Source organism: Papio anubis, chromosome 8 (assembly GCF_008728515.1).
Source record: "Papio anubis isolate 15944 chromosome 8, Panubis1.0, whole genome shotgun sequence".
NCBI classification, from domain to species: domain Eukaryota; kingdom Metazoa; phylum Chordata; class Mammalia; order Primates; family Cercopithecidae; genus Papio; species Papio anubis.
In genome coordinates this window covers 108,306,262-108,327,646 of record NC_044983.1, presented here as the reverse complement: position 1 = coordinate 108,327,646, position 21,385 = coordinate 108,306,262, and the positions used below count along the sequence as shown (strand labels likewise).

Here is a 21,385-nt window from a genome sequence, read left to right as displayed (position 1 = left end):
TGATCATTTGAGCTTTCAGTGGGTCATCATCTTTTTGGTGGGGGAAGGTCCTGCCTTGATGTTGATGAGTGCTGAATGATCAAGGCTGTCATTTCAGCAATCACTGAATCCTGAAAAGCCGGGATGGCTGGGAAAAATCTTAAGACAAGAGTAAAGTTTGCCACATCGATTGATTCTTTCTCCCACAAAAGATTTCTGTGTAGCATGCAATGTTGTCTGGTAGCATTTTCTCCATGGTGAAAACGTCTTTCAAAATGAGAGTTGATCTTCTCAAACTCTCCCTTGCTTTATGAACTAAGTTTATGTAATGTTTTAAATCCTTTGTTGTCATTTCAGCAATTTTAACAACATCTTCAACAGGAGTAGATTCCATCTCAAGAAACCACTTTATTTTCTCATTGTAAGAAGCAACTACTCATTCATTCAAGTTTAATTATGAGATTACAGCAATTCAGTTACATCTTTAGGCTCCACTGCTAATTCTAGTTCTCTTGCTCTTTCTACCATATCTGCAGTTACTTCCTTTATTGAAGTCTTGAATCTTTTAAAGTCATTCATGAGATTTGGAATCAACTTGTTCCAAACTCATGTTAATGTGGATATTGTGACTTCCTTTCATGGATGATGAATGTTCTTAATGACATCTAAAATGGTGAATCTTTCCTAGAGGATTTCTCTTTACTTTGCCAAGATCCCTGAGAGGAATCACTATCTATGGCAGCTATAGCCTTATGAAGCATATTTCTTAAATAATAAGACTTTAAAGTCAAAATTCCTCCTTAATTCCGTGATTCAACATTCATTTCCTTGTACATCTTTGTCAGAGCTCTTCATTGACCAGGTGCATTATCAGTGAGCAGTAATGTTTCAAATAAAATCATTTATTCTGAGCAGTAGGTCTCAACTGCGGGCTTCACATATTTAGTATACCATGCTGTAAACAGATGTTCTGTCTTCCAGGCTTTGTTGTTCCATTTATTTATTTATTTGTTTATTTATTTATTTTTCCATAAATTATTGGGGTGCAGGTGCTATTTGCTTACATGAGTAAGTTATTTAGTGGTATTTGTGATATTTTGGTGCACCCATCACCCAAGCAGTATACACTACACCATATTTGTAGTCTTTTATCCCTTGCCCCATCCCACTCTTTCCACCAAGTCCCAAAAGTCCATTGTATCATGCTTATGCCATTGCGTCCTCATAGCTTGGCTCCCACATATCAGTGAGAGCATACAATATTTGGTTTTTCATTCCTGAGTTATGTCACTTAGAATAATAGTCTCCAATCTCATCCAGGTCACTGCAAATGCTTTTAATTCATTCCTTTTTATAGCTGAGTAGTATTCCTTCATATATATAATCACAATTTCTTTATCCAAGTGTTGGTTAATGGGCATTTGGATTGGTTCCATGCTCTTGCAATTGTGAATTGTGCTGCTGTAAACATGTATGTGCAGGTATCTTTTTCAAATAATGACTTATTTTCCTCTGGGTAGATACCTAGTAGAGAGATTACTGGATCGAATGGTAGGTCTACTTTTAGTTCTTTAAGGAATCGCCACACAGTTTTCCATAGTGGCTGTACTAGTTTACATTCCCACTACCAGTGTAAAAGTGGTCACCACATCCATGCCAACATCTACTGTTTTATGATTTTTTGATTATGGCCGTTTTTGCAGGAGTAAGGTGATATTGCATTGTGGTTTTGATTTGCATTCCTCTGATCATTAGTGATATGGAGCATTTTTTCATGTCTGTTGGCCATTTGTATATCTTCTTTGCAGAATTGTCTATTCATATCCTTAGCCCACATTTTGATGGGATTGTTTGATTTTTTCTTACTGATTTGAGTTAGCTGTAGATTCTGTATCTTAGTCCTTTGTCAGATGTATAATTTGTGAAGATTTTCTCCCACTCTTTGGGTTGTCTGTGTACTCTACTGACTGTTCCTTTTGTCATGCAAAAGCTCTGTAGTTTAATTAGGTCCCAGCTATTTATATTTGTCTTTATTGCATTTGCTTTTGGGTTCTTGGTCATGAAACCCTTGCCTAAGCCAATGCCTAGAAGGGGTTTTCCAATGTTATCTTCTAGAATTTTTATAGTTTCGGTCTTAGGTTTAAATCCTTAATACATCTTGAGTTGATTTTTTATAAGGTGAGAGATGAGGATCCAGTTTTATTCTCCCACGTGTGGCTAACCAATTATCCCAGCACCATTTGTTGAAAAGGGTGTCCTTTCTCCACTTCCTGCTTTTGTTTGCTTTGTCAAAGATCAGTTATCGGTCAGTATTTGGGTTTATTTCTGGGTCTTCTACTTTGTTCCATTGGCCTACATGCTTATTTATTTATTTTTTTACCAGCACCAAAGTGTTTTGGTGACTATGGCCTTATACTATAGTTTGAAATTCGGTCGTGTGATGCCTCCAGATTTGTTCTTTTTGCTTAATCCTGCTTTGACTATGCCAGCTCTTTTTTGGTTCCATATGAATTTTAGAATTGTTTTTTCTAATTCTGTAACGAGTGGTGTTGGAATTTGATGGGGATTGCATTGAATTTGTAGATTGCTTTTGGCAGTATGATCATTTTCACAATATTGATTACACCCATCCATGAGCATGAGATGTGTTTCCATTTGTTTGGATTGTCTATGATTTCTTTCAGCAGTGTTTCGCAGTTTTCCTTGGAGAGGTCTTTCAATTCCTTGGTTTGGTATATTCCTAAGTATTTTATTTTATTTTTTTTAGCTATTATAAAAGGGGTTCAGTTCTTGATTTGATTCTCCGCTTGGTCGCTGTTAGTATGTAGAAGAGCTACTGATTTGTGTACATTAATCTTGTATGTGGAAACTTTGCTAATTTTTTTTTTTTTTTATCAGTTCTAGGAGCTTTGTGGAGGAGGCTTTAAGGTTTTCAAGGCAAACCATCATCATCAGCAAACAGTGACAGTTTGACTTCCTTTTTACTGATTTGGATGCCCTTTCTTTCTTTCTCTTGTCTGATTGTTCTGGCTAGGATTTCCAGTACTATGTTGAAGAGGAGTGATGAGAGTGGACATCCTTGTCTTGTTCCAGTTCTCAGAGGGAATGCTTTCAGCTTTTCCCCATTCAGTAATATGTTGGCTGTGGGTGTTTCATAGATGGCTTTTTTTACATTAAGATATGTCCCTTGTATGCCAATTTTGCTGAGTTTTAATCATAAACGGATGCTGGATCTTGTTGAATGCTTTTCTGCATCTATTGAGATGATCATGTGATTTTTGTTTTTAATTCTGTTTATGTGGTATATCACATTTATTGACTTGCATATGTTAAACCATCCCTGCATCCCTAGTATGAAACCCACTTGATCAGGGTGGATTATCTTTTTGATATGCTGTTGGATTTGATTAGCTAGTATTTTGTTCGGATTTTAGCATCTATGTTCATCAAGGATATCAGTCTGTAGTTTGCTTTTTTGGTTATGTCCTTCCCTGGTTTTGATATTAGGGTGATGCTGGCTTCATAGAAAACTAAGGATGTCCTTCTTTATCTGGTGGAATAGTGTCAAAATAATTTGTACCAATTCTTCTTTGAATGTCTGGTAGAATTATGCTGTGAATCCATATGGTCCTGGACTATTTTTGAGTGCAGGCAGTGTAGATTTAGGATGATTTTTAAGGACACTAAAATTTTTGAATAATAAATGAGCATTAGCTTCAACTTAAAGTTGCCAGTTTCATTAACCCCTGACAACACAGTCTGTCTTTTGAAACTTAAGCCAGGCATTGACTTCTCTTTAGCTATGAAACGTCTGCATGACATTTTCTTCCAGTAGAAAGCTACTTCTTCTGCACTGAAGATCTGTTGTTTAGCGTAGCCACCTTCAGCAATTATTTTGGCTAGACCGTTTGGATAACTTGCGGCAACTTCTACATCACTTTATGCTGATTCACCTTGCACTTATGTTATGAAGATGTCTTCTTTTCTTAAATCTCATGAACCAACCTCTGAAAGCTTCAGATTTTTTATTCTACAGCTTTCTCAGCTATCTTAGTATTCATGGAATTGAATAAAGTTAGGGTCTTACTCGGAATTAGAATTTGGCTGAAGGGAATATGGTGGTTGGTTTGATCTTATAACCAAACCACTAAAACTTTCTTCATATCAGCAAAAAAAAGATTGTTTTGCTTTCTTATAATTTGTGTGTTTACTGGAGTAGCACTTGTGATTTCCTTCAATAATTTTTCCTTTGCATTCTCAAGTTGGCTAATTTGTCATAAGATGTCTAACTTGGCTCTCAACATGCTTTTCTCACTCAGGTTAATAATTTCTAGCTTTTGATTGAAAGTGAGAGACATGTGACTCTTCCTTTCACTTGAACACTTAGAGGCCATTGTATGTTTATTAGTTGTCACACTTCCAGTATTATTGTGTCTCAGGGATAGAGATGTTCAAGGATGGAATGAAAGACAAGGACAAGAGAATGGTTGGTTGGTAGAGAAGTCAGAACAAACACAACATTTACTGATTAAGTTCACCATCTTTCATGGGCACAGTTTGTGACACCCAAAAACAATTATAATAGTAACATCAAAGTTCATTGTTTATAGGTCACCATAACAGAAATAATAATGAAAACTTCGACATACTATGAGAATTATTAAATGTGACACAGAGAGTTGAAGTGACAGTATGCTATTGGAAAAATGTCACTTGCCAAATGCGGCATTGTCACAAACCTTCAGTTTGTAAAACAACAGCAACAAACCCCACGATATCTGCAAAGCACAATAAACCAAAGTGCAAAAAAATGAGGTGTGTCTGTAATACTATGCAAGCTATGCATTTAATCTTGATTAAAATTTCATGTTTGAATCTATACATATTATATCATAGATTTTTCTGAAGCATATTTCTAGATAAAAGGAACCCAAATCTATAATGTCCATTTTTAATAAGATAATTCATCTAAAGAATAGATCCTGGAAATAGGTGATAAGTGGGAAAACAGAATAGAGTTACAGAATAAGGCATGTGGGTTTTAAAGGGTGTGGTTAAGAGTAGAAGGGGAGAAGGAAAGGAAATAAAGCTTACTATAACCAATCATCTCCTTTGCTTTGTAAACACTTTATAATACCTTGCTTCTGAAAAGTGGACTGCCTAACACAATACTTAGATTTGTAATGCAATTTTTAAAACCATGCAGAAATCTGTGTCCTGATGTCCAGTGACTTTTGACTACCTAATCAATAACACAGTCAGTCATCCATGACAAGGAAACACCACCTGGTCTATATAAACATCTGTACACTCCACATACACAACTTTCACAGTATGGAAAATTAACATCATCCATAAGTGAATTAATTTAGTTCCTAAAATATTTTTTCAACTTTTAGTACCCCGCACAACATAACAGAAAGGTTTTTTTTTTTTAATTTTTTGACTATTTTTGAATATACTAGTTTTTCTCGGGACTATGAAATGCATTCTTGTTCAGACATGAGGCAACAGACAATATCAGCGGCTTAGAATAAATTTCATTGCATGTTACTGATATCATGGCAAAGCATGAAAATGGGAGAATGTTTGCTGGGCAGTTTTAAGAAATTCTGGATGAAGACATTTTAAAACTACAGGAAGAGTATATGGTTACAAAAGAGCAATTCAGAGTAATTATTGGACAGTATAATTTCCGCCATCCCCAAGGCATTTTTGGTTGCTAATGTTCAGAACACACTTTGAGAAATTTTGTAATAGGATAGTACTTAATTAACATAATTCATTATCTTCAGTTTGAAATGTGCTTATGGATTCGATACATACTATGTGGATCTTTTCAACTTCTTATAATTTAGAATATAGATTATATAAACAAGATGAAAGCAGTGAGACATGCCATAGGAAGAGTTATACCAAGTGCTTTTCGTATTCAGAACACAAAAAAATACAGCTTTTAGTCAGGCGAATTGAAGATGATATATGAAGGAGATAGAATTTTAGATGGGTCTTGAATAAGAAAAGAACTAAAACATTTAATAATAATATAAAATTGAATTATTGACATAAGTTATACAGAATATAAAAATACAAAGGGACTGGAAGGGCATGTGCCCAAATAACTTCTCTTCATTTACTTTTTTGACATATAAAAGACACTATAGACTCACTGTGCATCAATCATTATGCTAAGTACCAGGGATTTAACAGCCCTGTTAAAGAAAATGTAAAATAATAGGAAACAGAAAATGTATCACTATGTAAAGTAATAAATGGCTAATCATGAATTTTGTGATCATAGCAAGATGGTTTCCTAGAGATGCCTGGTACTTATCCAACCAAAAACAAAGGACCAAAACAATGAACAGAGAACTACATTCCAACTAGAGTGACTGAAGAAGTATGCTGGATACTTCACCACAAGGAGGTGGTGAAATCTCTGTGAAGCACAGAAACCCAGAATGGAAGTTTAGAGAGGAAGTAAAGCACCTATCTCTGCCACTCTGTTCACCCTGCTGGGATGAGCTTGGGGATGGGAGAGACTTCTCTTTGTGAGAAAAAGTTAAACTGGAGGCCACCAGCAGTCCCCATTCCCAACATACACATCTACAGTTCTTGCTGCAAGAAAGGCCCACAGTCCTCACTGTCTCTGAATATAGTTTGGAGAGTTTCCTGGAGTTAACATGGCTGCATTGCTCCAGAGTGAGGAGCCTGTGTGCACCCGCTACCCCTGTGACCCAGGGTGCTATAGCACATCACTATCTTGATGGTATCAGACCCATAGCTGTAGTGCATCCTATTATGGGAGCCAGTAGTCATTGTTTATCCATCATGATGCTCTGCTGACATTCCACTCCACTCATACAGATGGCCACAGTAACAAAAACCTGACTACTTGGAGCCTAGGTTCAGCAGAACAGCTGTGACTCCAGTGTCTGAGACTATGCTGTGCCCTGCTCCAATGGAACAGGCAGTCATACAGAGTGGGAAAGCTGACCTTAGGCTTGTCCTGACTCCCCAAAATCACCACAGAGCTGGTTTACCTATCACGCCCATGTGTCCCTGACAACTCAACATTCATCCCAGTGGTGGCTCCACTCTCCTGCCAACCCACTCCAGAACCAGCCAACTCATGTATGTGAGCATTTGCCTGGACCACCAGTTAGCCTTGTGGTGGTCCCACTGCATGGTAGTCCCACCCTAGATAATTCACTGCATCTGCATGCTCCTGGACCAATATAGCTGGCCTAGTGGAGGCCCAGGACTCCAGCAAGCCCACCCTAGTGCCAGCCAACCTATCACACTCAAATATGCCCAGCCTGAAACTATCATGGTGGCCTTTATTACCACAAATTTTTGCAGTCCAGAGCACTGACACGCTCATAGACATTGGTGATGCGAATTACAGCTGAAGAAACTGCACATAAACCACACTACTGCTTCCACCCAGAATCAAAGCCAAAACACCCTGCCAAGCCACACCCTAAGACCCATATACATGAAAATGTTTCACTTTACCAAAACTACCACATAAAATCAGAAATGTGACTCTTCTACCATATGCACAGATATACACATAAAGAAAGAAGAAACGTGAAGAAGCAAATAAATGTGAGTTTTCCAAAGTAACACAAAACACTTCAGTAGCAGACACTAAAGAAAGGAAAATAATGAAGTGTCTGAAAAAGATCTAGACATTTCATCCTTAAAAAAAGAAATATATTTTTCAGGAACATGGAGGGAACTGGAGACAGTTATCTCAAGTGAAACAACTCAGAGACAGAAAGACAAACACCACGTCTCAGTGATAAATGGAAGCTAAATAATGTTTACACATGGAGGTGAAGTGTGGAATGATAGACAATGGATGCTTGGAAGGGTCAGGGGATGGCAGAGGGGTGGATGATGAGAAATTACTTTATAGGTATAATGTACATTACTCCAGTGATGGACACACTAAAGGCTCTGACTTTACTACTGATGAAAAAATTGGCAATGGAACAGAACAGATAACTTTCAAAAGAAGACAAGTGGCCAACAGGCGTATGAAAAAAATGTTCAACATCACTAATTGTCCAGAAAATGTAAATCAATATCACAATGAGATAGCACTTCACTTTAGTCAGAATGGCTATTATCAAAAAGACTAAAGAGGTGTTAGCAAAGATGTGGAGAAAAAGGTACCCTTCTACAGTGTTGGTGAGAATATATATTAATAGAACCATTATTGAAAATAGTATGTATGTTCCTCAAAAAATTAAAAAATAGTACTACCATATGATCCAGCAATGCTACTACCAGGTAACTATCCAAAGGAAGTGAAGTTAATATATTGAAGAAATATCTGAACTCCCATTTTTATTGCTTCACTATTCACAATAGTCAAGTAATGGATTCTAAGTGTCCAATGATGTATGAACGGATTAAGAAAATATGATTACACACACACACACACACACAAAATACTCAGTGGAATACTATTCAGCCTTAAGAAAGAAAGAAATTTTGTCATTTGGGACAACATGGGTAAACTTCAAGGAAAATATGTTAAGATAAATAAGTCAGAAACAGAAAGATAAATGTCAAATGTTCTCACCCATATTCAGAATCTAAAAGTGTTGGTCTCATAGAAGTAGCAAATAGAACAGTGGTTACCAGAGACTAAGGAAGGTGGTGGGTTGATAGGAGAGGTTGATCAATGGGTATAAATTTATAGCTAGAAAGGCAGAATAAGTACCAGTGTCCTACTGCACTGTAGGGTAACTATAGTCAACAAAATGATATTGTATATCTCAAAATATCTAGAAGAGAGGATTTTGAATTTCTTACTACAAAGAAATCATAAATGTTTGAGGTGGTGGATATGCTAATTACTCTGATTTGATCATTACACAAGGTATATATGTACTGAAACATCACATTGTACCCCATAAGTGTGTGCAATTTATTATGTGTCTATTAAACATAAAAAATTAAGATATGATAAGAACATGCACAGGTGGTCTGTGAGGACAGAGAAGGAGATTAGGCACCTCTCTTTACCATGGAACTTTGGTTTCCCTGATAAAGATTTAGAGTAAATAAATTTTAAAAAGGGTATTTATTTCAGCCTCAAAGTGAAGTATATGCAAAGGTCCAGGGATAAGATGAAAGAATAAATTTGAGCAACTAATAGCGGCTCAGCATAGGGCCATAATCTAACAAGGTCATAAAGAACATTCTTGAAGATTTATGATGGATACATCTTATCTCAGTGCTAGAGAAGGAAGGAGGTCAAAACTGGTTTAAAAGCAAGAGGGTTAGAAAGCACGAGAGCACGCTTGAGAGAGGGAGACAGAGACAAGTAAAGTTAGAGGAAAGTGGAAGAATTGTGGAAAAGAGAGATACGAAGTCATGGAGGTAATGATGTGAAAAATCCTGAGTTTAAGATTTGACTCCACCTATGCATAATGTAGATAGGTCATTACATTTGGGTGATTTTAGGGAATTGGAAAGATTTTTTTAAAACAGATGTCAGAGCAATAAAAAATGATAGCTGTTGATGAAACTACAAAATTTGAGAAAGTTTGAAAACCAGAGATGGCTGAAATGAGTACCTGACAGGAGAGTTTTAAACCAAAAGAATAAGCTCAAAATACTTTTATGAACTATATCAAAAAAGCTGTGGTTCTCTCAATTTTCTTATGTTTAACTAATTCTTAAAATCATGTTGTAAGGATTATAATTATATTCTCTAAAGGATTAATTACAATGGAAACTATTATATAGGATTTTAAATATCAATTTATGATTTAATCATTATTTCTGCAGTAAATTGGAGAACTAAAATTTTTTTACAAATATTATGTCAAGTTACTCTTATTATTGTCAGTATTTCTTTCCTCATTAAACATGCAATGAAATTTGATCTCATTAATAATTTTTTAAAATTCCATTACAATTTATTTATTACTCAAGAGCTATGTCTAATTTTCTAGTACAAGTAACTATAGTAGTGAGGAACAAATTTATGACATTTGTCATTACCATATTTTTCTTGATATAATTATCCTAAAATCCAATTTGATGGTTTAAGCCATATAATCATGAGTATGGATGTTTTTAGGGTGAAATGGAAAATATATTAAAACAAAGGAAACTTTATTTCTAGAAATTCTTTATCATGTTACTGTTTTTTTTTTTTGTTATTGTTGTTATATGTTATTTGCCACTACCTGAAATATATATTATTTATTTGTTTGTTTGTGTGTTTTATTTTTACTATGTAAAACCATGATTTTTCTCTTGCTTACTATCATATTTCCAACCTTTACCATTGGCATTTGTCATACAGTTAACGTTTGGTAAATAATTGTTGAATAAATACATACAATCTCTTTCTTATTAAAGGATTATTCTCATTGACTTTATGCTAGAATGTGCTTACTCTCAAATAACCACAGTAATTTGACACAGGGATAACAATAAGTTATATTTTAGAATATCTCCTTTAGTATTTAAAAAAGTAATTATCTAAATTAAGTAGTTTAATGGAATCTTTCCAAGTGGCATATATTCTCAATCCCCCATTTCCTGATTTTCCTGATAACATGTGAAATAAGGACAGAGATATATAGATTTATTTGTGAGATTTCTCCATAAGCCATAAACCAAGCCATATTGTTCAGAATGGGTTTAAATAATGAACATTATTCAGTGACTATGATTTTCAAAGCCCATGTGACTCCCCTATAACCAACGACTATGTATTTCTCTCTGGTGGCAGAGGGATGCTGTGGTGCAAGTGCTTTCTAGTTCAGTTTCTTGGCTTATCTAAGGTCCTGCCTCATATGCTGAAGCATTGAGGCCATCAGGAATATTTCTTACTTTCACACTTGTTAGATTATCATTATTTGCTCCACCTCATGCACATTCTGCTTCTCGCTACTGCAGCTCTGCTTTCTTCAGGTCCACCCTCTTAGATTACTGAAAGTAAATTCAAGCTGCAAACTGCAGTTACACAGTAGCTATTACTTGCCTTTACCATACTCTACTACTGAAATTACCTTTCATGTCCCTGGAAAAGACAGAAAGTTTATTATTTTTATTGTCCATTTTGTCTTTTTTCCTTTCTCACATTTCTTAATGTCCTTGTGTAGTTGATTCTCATTTACTGGGTCTTTTAGGGGGTCTATCTCCAAATTCTGCTTCGGTGTATTACACACCTCTATGTATTGTAGTCTCATTATATCTGGAAATGTGTCCAGCCTGTCAACAATAATTTAAACTTATCCCAATGGATGTTCATGTTCACTGAAAGAGGGAATTGAACGAAACCAAATTGTAAATCAAAATCTTTCATGAACTATGCTACTCAATTGAAAATATAATTGAAACAAATCCAAATCGTTTTTCACTGAATTACTATTTTAATCAACAAGAGTAAACATAACTTGTATATTTTCTGAAAGTAATGAAATCAGCTTTTAAAACTTGAGTCTAAAATTATACAATTATATTATATATTTTTATTAACTAAATTCATATTGGAAAAAAAAATCAGTCAGCTCAACAAATAAACAGATTCATCCCTATGAAAAGAGAAAAAGGATTTATAGGGAAACATTACAGAAAATGCACTGCAAACCAAGAATAAAAATGAGAACTATATGGCCTATATCTGGATGTTTTCATTTTGGAATTCAACATTCTATACACCAGTAGGCACAATAATACAATAAAGGTGATTTTATATTTTAATGGGCAAGTGGTCATCCACTAAAAGTGATGGCTAGCACATCTTAGGAAAGTTGGGTTTTCAGAGATAAAGATGAAAAGTATTGGTTAGAGGTTCCTTGCATACCTCTACCTACACCTTAACACTGATTACATACACAGGATAGATTTTCTATCCTCCTTCTACTGTTCCCCTAGCATGACTAATTGCCAAGAGGTGAGAGAATGTTTGTAATTCCTCCTGACATTCCCACCCCACAAACATAGTATAATAAATCAGCTATTTATTTTGCCTTCTGAAGAAGAAAAGTGTAAACTTTGAAGAACAGGAAAGATATACTTGCTATTAAGAAACCTTAATCTGAAACTCTTAATCTGAAACCCTTATTATTAAGAACTTGTTATTAAGAAACCTTAATCTGAAACTCTTCCTAACTATGTAATAGCCTTGCTTTGGAGACTCTTTTACTTTGGCTTTATAACAAACACTTAAAATTTAAATGGTTAGATATATGGTGGAAATATAATACAGCAGTATTTTTCTATTTCATGATGTCAGAAAAACTGCTTTGCTGGAAATCTTCAAAAAATTATAAAGCAAGAGGTAGTTTATATATTAATCATGACCAATATCTGGAGGATAGTTCCTATATTTTGCTTTAAGATACTTGTTTTCAGTATATTATAAATGGTATTCTTACAGCCAAATATGTGAAGACTACATATCCAACTATATTTATTTCGATATATACAATCTGTTTTCTGCCTCTCCATTGGAGTAGGCCTCTAATACATTATAGAATTATATATTATAATGAAAGCTAGTCATGAACATTTATAAGATTATGAAATTACACAAAAACAATGCTTGTTCTATGAAAATAAATTGTGAAATTTGCCATCCAGTGAGAAATACTGAAAAAAACATTAAGTGGATAGGAGGGAGTATAAGAAAAAACTGTACAATCTCACCCTGGAAATAAGTGTATCAATTTATTTGCGGTCTTTTGATTTTGTAACTTTATTGTATCAATACATACATAGGAAGCACAGTGACTAGCACCATCAGCTCAGTATCTGCTATGTTTATTATTAACAATAATAAACAATACAATATGTATTAATAAATAGTAAATAAGATATAAATAATAAACAATATAACATTAATAAATGATAAACAATATATAATGCTAATAAACAATACCATAAATAATATTATTGGTGCAGTAAATACATTTGGCTGAATCAAAAATCATGTGCACTTAAGGTTTTACAGTTGATTGTATTAATGTACGCAACCTGATTGGAACAGCATGTGTTTGGAATTGCACTATTCTATAATCGACTTTTCTATATATAAAAGAACTATTTCATTTGTGCTTAAAAAGTTGACAGTGCAAAGTCATGAATATAGGTAGACATTTGTTTGGTCCCAATTTTGTGAAAACGTTTACTGCTGAAAAGCTTTTTAAAATTTTTGTTGTTGTCTTTTGTAATTCAGGTTATCTGGAATGAATATACCACCACCAATTATCAGCAACAAAAACTGGCTCAGACTGCATTTTGTTACAGACAGCAATCATCGATATCGTGGATTTAGTGCTCCCTATCAAGGTATATTTATGGAATACCTCTGCCTCTTTTGATATATACAATGATTTTGTTGTACACAACTGCGTTTTATGGTAGAAAAATAGCGTTTAGAAATGGGAATTTGTATTGGAAAAAAATGGTCATTCTGTTGCCTAGACAATAATGTGATCATAACTAAATTATAGTATTAAAGTTAGTTGATTTTATAATATAATGTTCAGAATAATGAATATTATTATTTCTAAAAGGTAGTATGTAACAGATGCAATATTTTGCTTTCATCAAGTGCTTCAGCAATTGGATATACTATCTGAAGTTGTTCTGCAAATCACTGCAGAAAATCTTCAGTTGCATGTAGGCTCTTCCTCAATCGAAACTCACCTTCGTATGCAGTGTGTTTGTTACAGCTAGTTTAATTAACCTTGTTAGGAGTTTTATCTACCAACTGTGTTAACATAAATAATTTTCAATACGTAGGATATAATATTTGATGCATTAACTTGAAAAACTCTTTCGAACAAGATTATTATGAAGATGGAATACTAATGAAAATGTAGCTTCTACAGTGTTCTGTAATACTATGTGAGCTTAGTGTACTTTATCCTCAGACTACTTATGTAAATAATTCATTTCATTCTCAGTGGTGTATCAGCTACTTTTCAGGGAATAGTATGCATTGCCACAGTTACATTCTTCCATTTATCTGTGTTTTTTTTTTTTTTTTTTTAATGCTTTCCCCTTTAGTAGTCTTCAGTCCTAAGCACTTTGAAAATTTAATATGATGACTTTAGGAAGCTTATATTTAGAACTCAAAATGGCATTAAATCATATATTGTTTTTTTGGAATACAAAACTCAAAAATTAATTTATATTTTGAAAACCAGCAACCTCTCTGAAGCAGTTCTGTCAATAAGATTTCTCTTGAAAACTGCAACAGCTTGATGTGATTTGAATACTGCACTGAGTATCACTGTAATAAAAATCCTTCGGAAAGTAACTTAAAATCAATATTTTAGACAAAGTCCACTGTAGAAAATCTACCATAATCATCATTTCTAAAGTAGTTAATGAGATGGAAACATACATGCAAATATGCCTTTAAAACTATGCAATGCATTAACATGTATCATAATAGAAAATATTAGCCTTCATAAAACACTAAATCTTAGAGTTCAAAAATAAATGTTCATAGAAAAATTTATTTTCATATATTTTATTAAAAATAGGTGTTTAGGCATAGTAACTTGAATCTTGACCAGTTTAAACCAATGTCACTTTTAAATTTGCAAAAATATTTTATCCAGTTCCCAATTTCAATTTCTAAAAGTTTGTGTACTTTAGAGGACTATTTTATTGAAAATCAGATATTGTGAAGCTTCTTTATCTCTAGGTTGACCCTTTTTCTTGTAGAGTTTTTCATCCACATGATTCTATGGCTCTGATTCCTTTCTACAGTTAATTAAGGCCAATGGCATGGCAGAAATTCAAAAAACAATCCTCTTCGATTCCTGTGATCTTTTCTATTAGATTCATGGAATCTTCTGGTCAAATGGCTTCTATTATCTTTCTAAACAGAAATAAAGTAGCATATATTTTATATTTATATATAGAAACTGGAGCAAAAAATAGATCTCCTACCTCAAATATTAAATGATATTTCATTTGTTTTGTGCAATATGATTTCATGGAGCTGGTATCTTTAAATAGGGTTGTTTTATACTATAAGACAATGGCACAGTCAATTTGTGTACTTACTTATAAATTTCAGTATGCTACTCATTGGTCTTTAATTGACTTTTATAGTATTTTTAAGATTGTAATTGTGGTTTTCAAGCATTGTGTGTTTTCGGCACTGAAAAGTAGCATTGCTGTAGTAAAATGGAAAAGATGTGTTTTATGAGGTACAACTTACTTCTATTTGCTGCAGGAAAAGGGACTCAAAAGAGGGATGGAATTTTTATCTATATAACACAGAGGAAATACAGTGATTAAGAAAATTGAAGGTTTGATTTTATAATAAGTTTAAGGAAAAGTTTTATTATAAAAAATATGCCTTTGTATATTATTCTTTTAAAACTTTCCTAATTTAGGCTTGCTTTTTCTGATTGCAATATCTTAAAATAACATTCTACATAGACAGCATTCATTCAATTGAGAAGTAAATCTTGAAATCATAATGTAGAAATTTAAATTAAAAAATATATATGCACTAAGATAACTTAAATGGCTGCAAAATCGTAATTCTGACATGCCAAAATACATGCCCTATCATGAAATGGTAATGATGCTTTTTACATTGTTCCATGCTACTATTTCATTTTAGCGGTGTCTATATTAAAACTAATTCAAGATCGAAAATTTTGTGTATTATACAAAAGTCAAAAGTAAGTCTCCATGCAGCTCAGTTTCTGAATAACTCATATATTTACTGAGTACTCAGTAACTATTATTGATTCACCTATAATTAATATTTTAAGGAATCTGTGGGTTTCCAAAGACTGAATATTTTACTCATAACCTTTCTATTTAATCTCTGTCCTTTATTAAATACCATGAAAATTAACTGCAGACTATTAGAGGGTTCATTGAATGCCATTAGCTATTTCTTATAGTATGTTCCATAATTGATGGAGTAGGTACATAGACACACACTACTGTGCTATCCCAAATATAACCATCTTTAAGTTATATTATATACTAGCTTTCTGAATGTTTTAGATATTATAATTTTAAATAGGATTAAGTAGAGACTGAGAATAGTATGCTAAAAAACATAGTTCTATATCAATTCAAAAGTACTGAAAATGTGATTTAAACAGAAAGCCTTTAATACATAAAATATGTTCTCCCTCTGAGCTCCTGTATTGAATATGCCCACTCCTATTTAAAATAAAACATATTTTTCTTCCTAGTCTACCTATAATAGAAATCTCTTACTTGAATAGTTTATTACTATCTCTTCTTTGATTAAAAAAAAGTTATTTAGTTTTTAACTCTTCCCCCACAAATTCACTTCAATATTATGTCACTATATTTGTCTTTGTTTTAAACTATTGTTCCTCCATTCAAGTTCCATTAACCCTCTATTAATGAGAACTTGGACTGTGCTACTTCTCACATAAATAGTAAAACTTTTCTTTAATTGTGGTGTTTGGAAGTCCTCTTATTTTGTGAAACCTCTATATTATTGTCACTTGGTCATTAGTATAAATTAACTCTATTTCTTTTCCATTTCCATGAATGCATTGTCATATTTACTTATTTTTTAAATTAGAAGGGGAGTTTTAGATGACACTCAATTGTCCAAGAAAGAAAATCTTACCTATAGAAGATTTTAATTAAAAGTATTTTTATTCCATAAGGCTTAATTATTCAAGTATGAAATATCGTATTTTAAAAATTATTCAACATTCAACATTTTTCTCTTTCAATGTGCAATCATAAATACCATAGCTGTAGGCATTCATATAACTGTATTTATCATGTAAGTTTAGGCATTGCAGTATTTAATCAATTCTAAATATGTAAATATATGAGTAATTTTATATTCTTAATACAAGCTTGTAAATTCCTTAAATTTTAATCACAATTTGATTTTTATCTTTTCTTCCAAATTTTTTTTGTATGTGATTCTTCTTATGCAGGCAAAACAGAAATTTATTTTTCATGAAATAAAGATATATTAATAGCAACACACAACATTTAGAAGTTATGAAAGATAATAATAATATTTTACATAGATTCTCAAATAGCTTATTGTAATTTTGGGATCAACTGGGCATCTTTTATTGAAAGAAAAGCATATTTATTGGAAAGAACTTTCAAACCATATTGAAAATGCTCTTTCATATACCTCAATTACACAGAGACTTCTGGCATTTTAGATGCCCATTGTTTCAGTCAAAAACAAATAACTTCGGCATAGTTAGTCCATTTTTTACATTTGGGAAGTTTTTTACACAAATGTCCGTGTACAGTTACTGAACGAAGGTAAATAAGATTTTCGGGAATGCAGCATAGTATATTAATTAAACAATAGGATCAGAAGCTTAGAGTTGAATCATAAAGATATGAATTGCTGAGTTCTCTGAGCATTGGTTTTTCTTTTAGCAAACAGTTTCACAGTAGCCAGACATGTTATTGTTGTGTACATTTAAAGGTATTAAAACTTCTTCTCTTTTTGACTCTTCAATCTTTATTTAGATACTCAACACACATGTGCACGAGCACGTGTACACACACACACATACAGACACAGAGTACAAACTAAGTCATTAATTTCCAACTACCTAGAAAGACCTTCATATTTCTTTGAGCCTTAAGACTGAGATCAGATGTCTCTTTCTGAAGCATTCCTTGACTCCTTCCCTTGGGGTAGTTAAGCTTTCATAATGTGTTGTAATATTTCAGGACTTCAGAAAACTTTGCTTTGTGTAATGGTCCTACAAGACACACTGAAAATAATGTTAATTAATTATCTTTGTATTCATTTACAGGATGGTTGGTTGTTATTTTCTGCTACCTACAACCAATCGTCCCTTTTATAATTTTTTCTTGATAAGGGCATCTTATTTTCTTCTGGGGAAATTATCCCTCTTCCATTGTGTGTGCAATCTTGGTGGGGCTGCCAATCAGCCCCACCAAGGGGTAGGCTTATGAGCCATGATAGCCAATTGGACTAAAATGGAATTACTTACCTGTTTAAGCAGAAGGGGATTGATTACAGAGAATGGAGTCTCCAGTAATTATTTGCAGAACAAATAATTGTTATATAACAAATAACAATCTGCAAAGAGAACTGTTAATGTCAGGAAACCAAGGAAGTGGGAACCACAATGGCAAATTCTGATTGTTGCTGTAACCATTGGAACCAGAAATGTGAATGTCAGCTGTGACTAACAGATTAGAAACTATGGCCACAATTGTTGGCTCCAGAGCCACGACATGCCTGCTGGGACTGCACCAACAAAATGAATGACCCATGCCATCCTCTCTATATCTGATAAGTGGTTAGCTTTCAGCTAAACCTGTTGCAGAAAAATCAACAACCTTGTAATCTATGTTCTGCACCAGAAACTGCAGAAGTAGCACAAATGTGGCCTCCACCTCACTTCTGCCTTTCTGATTTCACACAAACACACGTGACTAGCTGAATATTTTTAAGTACCTTCTGGAACACTGCAAAGTATACTATGGAATATAGTGTTTAGTTTACTAGCCTTAACAATGACTGAAGAGACTCTAGAATGAGGGCAGAATGGATACTGAATATGAATCCACCACATAAACAATGGACTGTCTTCCCAGGCTCTTGAGCCCAGTGGTTAAAGAACAGAAGAAAAATGATTGGAGCCAGCGGATCCTTCGGTTTCCTGAAGACTAGCTACCTAGATCTTCCAAACGCCCTGATTCCTGTCCTTTTAGGTTTCTGCTTTTGTAGATTTCCCTTTGGGCCTGGAAGCTCCCACCATGACCTTATAATTATTTCCCTTTTACCTATAGTTAGTCAGATTTGAGTTTTGATAATATGCAATCAAACCACCTCAATGGATAGCCATACCACCCTTAACTCGCCTGATCTCATCTGTTCTCGAAAGATTTCTTATAGTATAAGTAAGACATTAAGTAAATAAAGTCTTCAGTGGAAAGAGATAATAACATATGGAACGGATGAGAAAGCACACACTCTAACTATGAAAAATGAATAGTTTAAATATTGTGATGAAACATAAAATTTGAATCCAGGAGCTACAGTTAAAAAGATAAAACACTAGGCTTTATATTTCTCACTATCACAAATGAGGATGCCCACGTTTCTCAAGGAAAAAACACTTTTTCTTGGAACTGATTTTTAAAATAGGCTAGTTTGTAAGTAAAACTGAGAAACAGTTTTTTTTTTTTTTCTATAACAGATTTTCTAAAATCATAAATATAGTGCAGGCTTAAAAATAGAGCACAGTATCAAAGCAAATTTCTGTAAAGAGAGATGGTATTTAATCTTTGCTTCACTAATATAAACTGTTTAATGATGTATTTTTTCTATCTTTGTTTTTCTTTCTTGTTGTACCTTCACCATATCCATTGTTAATAAAATACAGGGAACCATATATCCCACCATTCTAGTCATGAACCCCTTCTCTAATGTTATAACTCTCAATGAGTTGTATTTATGATTCCAAGGATAGGGTGGAGGAGTGTGACATGAAAAGAGAAGACCAATAACTTTTGGTTCAGACAATTTAGATATACCGTATTATCATAGGAATGTTGGACATTGTATTAGTCTGTTCCCACACTGCTATAAAGGACCACCAGAGACTGGATGATTTATAGAGAAACGAGGTTTCATTGACTCATAGTTCTGAATGGATGGTGAGGCCTCAGGAAACTTACACTCATGGCAGAAGGGGAAGCAAGCATCTTTTACATGGCGGCAGGCATGACAGAGCATGTGTGTGAGTGCTGAAAAATTTACCATTTGTAAAACCGTCAGCTCTCCTGAGAATTCACTATCAACAGAACAGAATGGGGGAAACCGCCTTCATAATCCAATCACTCACTTCTCTTGACACATTGGGATTACAGGTCTTTCCCTTGACACATGGGGATTACAATTCAAGATGAGATTTGAGTGGGGACACAGAGCCAAATAATATTAGATGTAGATGAGTAGATTACTTTTATGGTAAAGATTGTAGATGGAACTTTGTTAGTGTAATTCCAGAAATATTCAATGAGTATACATTTTTTCATAGTACAGTAGGTTTTATTTAATTTTTACTGAGTATACGCTATGGGAAAATTTATAAATAATACATTTAAATTATTATCTCAAAATATGCTTTAATACATAGGCCAACTGCATTATTTTAAGCTTATGAAGTAAGAGAGCTACTTTTATTTACTGAGTTTTAAGAGAATAGAATTTTGAGTTTCATTGGTATGCAGTGTTTGAGAATAATCTCTAATCTTGCACTTTTTTCTTTGTATTTGATTTTGACATTATTATCTTTCTTCAAGTTTCCTTCAATGCTAAGTAAGTACTTTCACTTGGAAATTCTTTTTTAAAACAATTTTTGTTTGAAGCAAAAACATAGAAAATTATTTTGCTTCCTGCTTTTTGGACCTGACAGTCTATGAGACTCATCTTCTTTTAAGTACAATGTCTACACAAACAGCAAAAATAATCAAACATTAATAATGAAAATGGTCTATCTAAATAATCATTGCTCTATCTAAAGCAATTATTAAAAAACTGATAACATTTATTCTGTAATACAAATAAATATTTTAAAGTCATGCCAGTATAAGATTTAAGGCCTTTTATTAAATTAATCAAGAATGATTTTAAATTTTAGGTTTTCCTATTTTATTAATAAATAAAAAATATTAATTTAATTTAAAATCTAAGGCAATAATACTGGAAAAGTTTATAAATGTAAAGAAGGAGTTTTAGTTATTGCAATATTGAAAATGAAAGTTTGACTACACTTTTAACAAAATAATTCTAATCCTTAGATTTGGCAATCTTTTTATATACCTCCCATCCCAAAATTCTGTTCATTAGTTTTATGTGTATTTGACAGAAAAGTGGCTAAATATTGTTTTTCTTCAAAGTTCCCTGAAACAAAAATTTTGTTATGAAACATACCCTAGTAAACTGAGCAAACTATTCTATGTTGGAAACACAATTTTAGTTGCACTTTATTCTTAACTCTAGTCCAATATAACAATTTCTAGTAAAACATTTTTATCTTTCTTAACATTTTAAAATTCATGAATTAAACTCAAGCCATATAACTGTATTTAGAATTGGGGTACAGTTTTAATATATAAAATAAGGTTTTAGAAATAAAGTATAATTTTAGGAGTCATTTGATTATTTCCTTTATCTTTTTCAGCTGTTTTATAATCCTTTTTGTCTGATTAGGAGTTAACAATATGTATTAATGTTGAGACTACCAGAATTATTAGAGGACATCATTCATGAGAAAAGAGTGATTGTGGAAACATTAAATTCAGATTCTGATAAAAAGAATCACTTAAAATCAGAAAATAATAAGCTTTGGCACAAAGTACAACAGGGAAGTATGAAGAA

The 21,385-nt window shown here is 33.2% G+C and overlaps 1 protein-coding gene across 6 annotated transcripts in view; it reads left to right on the top strand.

Moving 5' to 3' along the window:
- CSMD3 (CUB and Sushi multiple domains 3) overlaps positions 1-21,385 on the top strand; it is a 1,287,556-nt gene that overhangs the window by 477,378 nt on the left and 788,793 nt on the right. For all 6 annotated transcript variants that reach the window (XM_021942876.2, XM_031650139.1, XM_031650136.1 and 3 more), the window contains exon 6: positions 13,196-13,308. In XM_021942876.2, coding sequence (XP_021798568.2) covers positions 13,196-13,308 — 113 coding nt within the window. The remainder of the gene's footprint in view (positions 1-13,195; positions 13,309-21,385) is intronic.